The sequence below is a fragment of the Sceloporus occidentalis genome, unplaced genomic scaffold (genome assembly GCF_023333645.1).
Source record: "Sceloporus occidentalis isolate IW3139 unplaced genomic scaffold, rSceOcc1.0.p SCAF_1, whole genome shotgun sequence".
Lineage (NCBI taxonomy): Eukaryota > Metazoa > Chordata > Lepidosauria > Squamata > Phrynosomatidae > Sceloporus > Sceloporus occidentalis.
In genome coordinates, this window is record NW_028316981.1 from 221,709,421 (window position 1) to 221,717,479 (window position 8,059).

General features: G+C 47.1%; 1 protein-coding gene across 2 annotated transcripts; it reads right to left on the minus strand.

The window, feature by feature from the left end:
- Nucleotides 1-247: 247 nt before the first annotated feature.
- CDKN2D (cyclin dependent kinase inhibitor 2D) lies at nucleotides 248-7,786 on the minus strand. 2 transcript variants are annotated; one of them, XM_089511399.1, is made up of 3 exons: nucleotides 7,735-7,786; nucleotides 4,453-4,622; nucleotides 248-2,206 (listed from the first exon to the last, which is right to left on the minus strand). In XM_089511399.1, the coding sequence occupies exons 2-3, from the start codon at nucleotides 4,603-4,605 to the stop codon at nucleotides 1,847-1,849; spliced, it is 513 nt and encodes a 170-aa protein (XP_089367525.1). In that variant the 5' UTR covers nucleotides 4,606-4,622; nucleotides 7,735-7,786; the 3' UTR covers nucleotides 248-1,846. The 2 variants fall into 2 exon arrangements, with proteins under 2 accessions (XP_089367525.1, XP_089367534.1); XM_089511408.1 differs by lacking the exon at nucleotides 7,735-7,786 and adding an exon at nucleotides 7,587-7,645.
- Between the last annotated feature and the right edge of the window lie 273 nt (nucleotides 7,787-8,059).

Genomic DNA, 8,059 nt, shown 5'->3' on the forward strand with positions numbered 1-8,059 from the left:
GATGCAAATCCCTCCCACTTGCAGATGATGTAAGAGCAGTGATTCACAGTTCCCAGCAAGTCCACTGTGACTTTTGCTTCACAAGCTTTGTGGGTTCCAAGTTTGAAAAACGGCGCTCAGAAAGCTTCACAATGACCCCCATATTTTTCTTCAGGGGCTGTGCCCTTTGAAACCTAAAGAGAGGTGAGTGTTTCATGCTCTCTGCTGCAGAAAAATTCCCCAAGATCCAAAGTCAGTCAACTGTACATAGATTTAATGCTTTTTAATAATTAAATTAATCATTCCATAAAACAAACCCTTGCAAATCACAATAAATAGAATAAATTTCCCCGCATATATACACAGCTCAGATCCACAAATTCATTCCAGGGAACAAGCTGCCACAACAAGCCTCAAACATTTTAGTCAAAGATAACAGATTCAGCACATTTTCAATATATGTGTGAAGATCAGGGATAGGTACCAAAAGACCAAGGTGAAAATAACTACTAATGGCTTAACAATGAGATCTCCCTGAGATCTTACAAAATGAGGGAGAGATTGTAAGGTTGGCGAGGGACATAATAGGAGGAGAATCCAGTGTAGTTAGATTTTAGAGATATCTGAAAGCGACACAAAGCTAAAGGTCCTGTCCACAGCGACAGGAATAGATCATGGCAAAATCTTCTATGGTCCAAAATAATCCATTTTGAGACCTCTTTAACTGCTTTGGCTCAGTGCTATGGAATCCTGGGAATTGTAGTTTATTATGACACCAGATCGCTCTGACAGAGAAGGGCTAAATGTTTCACAAAACAACAGTTCCCAGAACTCCCTAGCATTGAACCAGGGCATTGAAAGCAATCTCAAATTGGGTAATTTATGCAGTGTGTTTTGGACCTATGCATCAGTAGCTTTCTGCCCTGTAATACCTCCATCAGTCTTGCTGTTACTGTACTAATAAACATACACATCTTGTCTTTGCCATTCCTTCCCAGCGCACAAGGTAATATGTGCAACACACCAAAGAATTAGCAATATAACTCTTCACAAGAAAAGTCAAATGGAACAATGGTGCACAGACATAGCCTCAAAGGTAAACCACCAGGTGTTTCCCCATAAGGCTGAGATGTTCTGTACAAGAGGTGGAGAAGAGCATAGCAATGGACAGTCTTTGCATAAGAAAGAAAATTCATCCCTCCTGACCATGAGATCAGGAGATCCTGGGACCTTCCCAAGGCATGGAGTAGTAAGAGATGGTTAAGACATACTCCAGTGCAGTGATTCCCAAACTTTGGTCCTCCAGATGTTTTGAACTTCAGCTCCCAGAATCCCTGAATGTTGGCCAAGGTGGCTAGGGAGAGAAGTCCAAAACACCTAGAGGATCAAAGCTTGGGAACCACTGCTCCAGTGGAACTGAGGAAAGCTGCATTTTTTTGACTTCAGTTCTCAGAATCCTCTAGCCAGCAAGGTTAGTAGCCACACCGGCTGGAGGATTCTGGGAGTTTTCGTCCAGAAATGTCACATTCCCAAAATAATCTGGTTCACTCCCCTCTTCTGGGCCAAGCATAGGATGGATCCAATGGAAGCACTCCACTTCAAGGTCACCTGGATCCAAGAAAACTGGATGGATTTGGAAGAAATGAAGAAATCAAAAAGAAAAAAAACCTGATAAAACTGGCACATAAATAAAAACAACATCAAAGGTATATGAACACACACACTGAGGTAGGGCAGGAGGAGCTGCCTATTTGTTCCAAGGCCCAGGGAAGGAAGGGGGAGAGAGTCCTCATTGGAGGGGGGAAGAGAAAAGGGGACTAAACAAAGCTTGTTCAGTGTTGATCCTGCCCCCCAACATGTTCTCATGTTAAGCTGGGACAGAGAGGTGTTGCTCAAGGATGCCCTGGATCTGCGAGAGGCCCAGCTGCTGTGCCAGCTCCAGCGGCGTCCGCCCTGCTGAGTCCCAGTGTCGCAGGTTGGACAGAGGCGCCAGGAAGCGCACCACGTTGGTGTGACCTTCCCGTATGGCAATATGGATGGGGAGCGAGCCAGAAGCATCCGGGACATTGACATCAGCGCCGTGCTCCACCAAGATTTTCAAGGTGTCAATGAAGCCTGTGCGGGCCGCGTCGTGGGCAGGCGTCGTGCTTGACTCGTCTTGAACATTGGGGTTGGCGCCTTGCTTCAGAAGCTCCTCTGCCACGAAAACGTTGCCAAACATCATTACCTAGGGGCGGAGGGAGATACCATCAAAGAAGAATGAGAGGCTGGAGACACACCCAGCCCAACACTTGTTTGGGTGGCACATGATGAGAATGCTATTCTCTCTGATTAGTGAAGACATATTCAACTGCACTCCAGTGGAAATCATAGTGTGCAGCCATAAAACCATCATCATCATCATCATCATCATCTATATCCTGCCCTTTTCCCAAAACCGGGACTCAGAGCAGCTTACCAAATTAAAAATAGTACAATTAAAAACCTAGAAAAGTGTTATGTGAAAACAGAATTAAATTATTACAATATTAAAACAGATTGCATGTAAAAGAAGAACATTTAGGCCTGTTACAGACTGCCAAAATGAAGCTGCTTGGGGTCTCTTTGGAGGTACTGTATGCTGTTTAAATGATGCATGCATCCTAAGAATCCGGAAGCTGCACCAAAGCTGCCCTCCAGTGCTTAGGAATGGAGCGTGGCTTTGGCGCGACCTCCGGACTCTTAGGGCCCATGCATCATTTAAATAGCATGCCTCCAAAGAGACCCAAAGCAGCTTTATTTTGGCAGTCTGTAACAGGCCACAGTTAAAAAGATAAAAGTGTTTAAAAATACCTGAAAAGAACACAGTACCCATCCAGTTCTTTAAAAACCTTATGTTTTAAATGCCTGTCCGAACAGGAAGGTCTTAACCTTGCTGGCAGATGGACAACAAAGAAAGGGCATGTCAAACTCTCTCAGCCCCAGAGGAAGACAATGGCAAACCTCCTCTGAACAAATCTAGCCAAGAAAACACCATGATAGGTTTGCCATAAATCAAAAACGACTTGAAGGCACCCAGCAACAACAAGAGGACTTTTGCCAACACAAAACATTAATACCACAGTTCTGGCATTCTGCAGCCAAGGTGTAATTTTTGAGTTATCTGTCACAGAAATTGGCAGAGGCAACTGGCAGCCCTGCAAGAGGACTCCACCTGGAACATTTCTGCTCAGACAGGACCTTCCAGTAGCTGTGCCAGCAGGGCAAGGCTTGCCTCTCCTTCCCCTCAGGTCAGCTGCATGCATGCCACCCTCTGCCCTTTGAGTGACCTGACCTTGTTTGGCACCACTTGCCACTGAGTCACGGGGGAACTTCCCTGCCCAAGCAAAAAGTGGGGATGGAAGACAGAGAATAATGTGGCCCCCAAAGATATGTAATCAGCAGCATTTTTAGCGCAAGGTGAGATCTTGTTGTTGTTGCATGCCTTCGAGTCATTTAGAATGTATAGTGGCCTATCATGGGGTCAAAACAGGGTGGCTCACAACATTAAAAAGCAGTACAGTTAAAAGCATACAAAAATAATACATTAAAATAGAATTAAATTATTATAATATTAAAACAAGTTACATGTTAAAATAATAAAATACAATTAAAAAGATAAAAATGTTAAAAACAACACAATACAATACAGGGTTGCTGTAGGTAAAAAATGACTTGAAGACACACAACAGCATCGACAACAACTAAGGCAGTGTCCACACTGCAGAACTAATCCAGTTTGACACTACTGTATATACTCGACTATAAGTCGACCTCATGTATAAGTCGAGGGCAGGTTTTGAGGCCCAAATTATGGATTTAGATACAACCCATGGATACGTCAACGTAAAACATAACATGTAACAAAGGATGTAAAGGCTGAAGTAAAGGAAAATGCTGAAGATCATTAAAAGTTTTGACAGGCACAACTATTTGTGCTCACCCTAAAGAGTGGATGGATGAGATAGTAGAGGGAGTTGATGCTTTTTTTAGGTGCTCTGAAAAGAGATTATGCTCTCACCTTTCACCAGGGCATGGTTCCTTTTTTGATAATGAAAGTACAGTACCTACATTGACCTGTGGATAAGTTGACCCAGGCTTTTTGGGTCAGTTTTTTTGACTTATACATGAGTATATACAATTAATTTAACTACCATGACTCCATGCTAGTGAATTCTGGGAGCAGTAAATTTTATAGTGAATTGTAGTGAGACATTTAGCCTTTTCTGTCAGAGAGCTCCTGTGCCACAATAAACTACAGATCCCAGAATTCGATAGCACGGAGTTATGGCAGTTAAACTAGCATCAATAAATTATTTCTGCAGTGTGGATGCAGCCTGAGCTGCCTTGGGGCTGAGTTCAGATCCCTCTTGCAGGCCTCCAGCAAGGGTCAGTTTGGAGAGAGAAAAGGAAAAACTCATCTCCAGGACAGAGCATGGGGTCAGCCTGGCCTACCTGCAGGGCCGTCTTCCCAAAGCGATTATGGGCATCAGGATGGACCAGTTCGTGATGGAGGAGTCGTCGCACCTCGCTGGTTTCTCCCCGGGCGGCAGCGCTGGTCAGCCAGTCACCGGCACGGATCTCGGCAGCCTTGCCCGACTCCTGCATGCCCGTGCAGAAGGCACCTGGAAAGAGGGAAGAAGGAAGGGCGACTGAGGGGGTGAATGGTGGCCCCAGCACAGACCAGCCCCAGTTCCCCAGGAGCCTGTTTTAATACTGTAATAGCTTAATTCCATTTCAATGGGCCCTTCTGTATGTTTTAATTGTAATGTGTAATGTGACAGGAGAAGTCCCAGCAGACTGGAGGAGGGCAAACGTTGCCCCATCTTCAAAAAGGGGGAAAAATAGGATCTCAACAATTATCATCTAGTTAGTCTGACATCTATACCAGGGAAGATTCTAGAACAGATAATTAAACAGAGAGTCTCTGAACATTTAGAAAGCAATTCCATAATCACAAAGAGTCAACATGGGTTTCAGAGAAACAAATCATGCCAGACAAATGTGATCTCTTTATTTGATAAAATTACCAGCTTGGTAGATGAAGGGAATGCTGTGGATATAGTATATCTTGATTTCAGTAAGGCCTTTGACAAGGGTTCCCATGACATTCTTGCAAACAAGCTTGTAAAATGTGGACTAGACAAAGTAACTGTTACATGGATCTGTAATTGGTTGACCGGCCGAACCCAAAGGGTGCTCAACAACGGCTCCTTTTCATCCTGGAGAGAAGTGACCAGTGGGGTCCCACAGGGGCCTGTCCTGGGCCCAGTGCTATTCAACATCTTTATCAGTGACTTGGAGGACAAAATTGGGGCATACTTATCAAATTTGCAGATGACACCAAATTAGGAGGAGTAGCTAATACTCCAGAGGACAGAATCAAAATTCAATATTACCTGAATAGACTAGAAACTGGGTCAAAGCTAACAAAATGAAATTCAACACGGAGAAATGTAAAGTACTGCACTTAGGGCAGAAAAATGAAATGCACAGATATAGGATGGGAGGCATCTGACTGAATGAAAGTACGTGTGAAAGGGATCTAGGAGTCTAAGTAGACCACAAGTTGAACATGAGTCAACAGTGCGACACAGCAGCTAAAAAGGCCAATGCGATTTTAGGCTACATCAATAAAAGTATAGTATCTAGATCAAGGGAAGTAATAGTTCCACTATATTCTGCTCTGGTCAGGCCCCATCTGGAATACTGTGTCCAGTTCTGGGTGCCACAATTCAAAAAGGACATTGAGAAACTGGAGCATGTCCAAAGGAGGGCGACTAAAATGGTGAAGGGTCTGGAAACCATGTTTTATGAGGAACGACTCAGGGAGCTGGGTATGTTTAGCCTGGAGAAGAGAAGGTTAGAGGTGATATGATAGCCCTGTTTAAATATTTGAAGGGATGTCATATTGAGGAGGGAGCAAGCTTGTTTTCTGCTGCTCCAGAGACTAGGACCTGGAGCAATGGATGCAAGCTGCAGGAAAAGAGATTCCATCTCAACATTAGGAGGAACTTCCTGACAGTAAGGGCTGTTCAACAGTGGAACACACTCCTTCCTCGGAGTGTTGTGGAATCTCCCTCCTTGGAGGTCTTTAAACAGAGGCTGGATGGCCATCTGTCAGGGATACTTTGATTTGGATTTCCTGCATGGCAGGGGGTTGGACTGGATGGCCCTAGTTGTCTCTTCCTACTCTACGATTCTGTGATTCTATGATTTATATTGTAAGCCTCTGAGTCTCAATTTTCAGGGAAAAGCAGGAGATAAATAAATATAATAATAATAATATTCATCATCATCATCATCATCATCATAAGCTGCCCCTCTGCGTCCTTTCCAAAGAGGCTCACAAGGGATTCATCACCCCCCTCTCCAGGAACGTTGCCCTGAAAGCTCAGTGGGAAAACACTCTGCACATGCTCAGAGGCCCTCTCCTCCACCTGCCACTTGTCAATAGCCCCGTCTGGGATGAGTGACCCCTTTCCTCGGTGGCACAGAAACAGTGGCAGCCCCCGGCCTCCCCCTGGGCGCAGGGTGACCAGAGGTCCTCCTTTTCCAGGACACATCCTCCATTCTTACCTTCCATCCAGGAGAGATTCCCAAAGGCCCTCCATTCTGAGCATAGAAGCTAAAAAGACGAACGTATAAATATGAATGTATGCTTCTTAGTCATGATCAGAATGGAGGCCCTTTGGAATGCCTCCTGGACAGAAGGATGGAATGTAGGGCACGTCCTGGAAAAGGAGGACCTCTGGTCACCCTGGGGACTATAGGCATTTGGTGTTGCTTTGTCCTTCAACCTCTGCTCATCTTGGCTGTGCCCAAGGCTCAGTGTAGAAGGGGAAGCACTCTGCACAGGCTCAGAGGCCTCTTCCTCCACTGGCTAACAAAGGGGGAGAGAGCCACTTGGCATCATCATCATCATCATCATCATCAACATCATCCCCACCGTCCGCCGGCCATTCCACGCTGGAGTGGGGGAAGCACTCTGCACAGGCTCAGAGGCCCCCTCCACCACGTCCAACAGGGCTGAGATGTGGGGGGGGGGGATGAGCGACCCTTCCACCCACTTGGCATCATCCCCATCAACCTCCCACTGACCTGGCGCTCTGGAAGCACTCTGCACAGGCTCAGAGGCCCCCTCTGCGAGGGGGATGCGTGAACTGGGCTGAGAAGGAGTGGGGATGAATGACCCTTCCACCCACCTGGCATCATCATCACCACCACCATCATCATCATCATCACCACCACCATCATCATCATCCCCACCACCACCATCATCATCACCATCATCATCATCACCACCACCACCACCATCATCATCATCACCACCACCACCACCATCATCATCACCATCATCACCACCACCACCACCATCATCATCACCATCATCATCATCATCACCACCATCATCATCATCACCACCATCATCATCACCACCACCACCACCATCATCATCCCCACCATCATCACCACCACCACCACCACCACCATCATCATCATCCCCACCATCATCATCATCACCACCACCACCATCATCATCATCCACCTGCCATCATCATCATCATCATCATCGTCATCTTCCCTACCGTCCTCGGTGCCAGCCTCCGTGGCCGAAGCTCTGGAGCGAGGAAGGCACTCCGCACACACTCAGAAGCAGGGAAGAGCCGAGACTCCCACTGACCTGGAGCAGTGGAAGCACTCTGCACATGCTCAGAGGCCCCCTTGGAGACCTACCTCCTCGGTGCCCGGCAGCGATGCGTTGAAGGTGCTGCTGCTGCTGCTGCTGCTGCTGCTGCTGCTGCTGCTGCTGTTGGGGCAGAGCCTTCGGTGCCGAGGGAGGGAGGGAGGGAGGGAGGGAGGGACCCACCCACCCACTCAGCCCCGCCCCCACGTGCCGCCCGGCGCTGTTTGTTGTCCTCTCGCCTCCTCCGTCTGCCCGCTTGGACACACTGTAACCATCTCCGCGTTCTAATCCACGCCCCCTTTGCCTGCGTCGCGCCCAATAGGAAGCCAGCTCCGGGCAGGAGCCGGGGCCTGCCGCCTTCTGATTGGCTCCGCC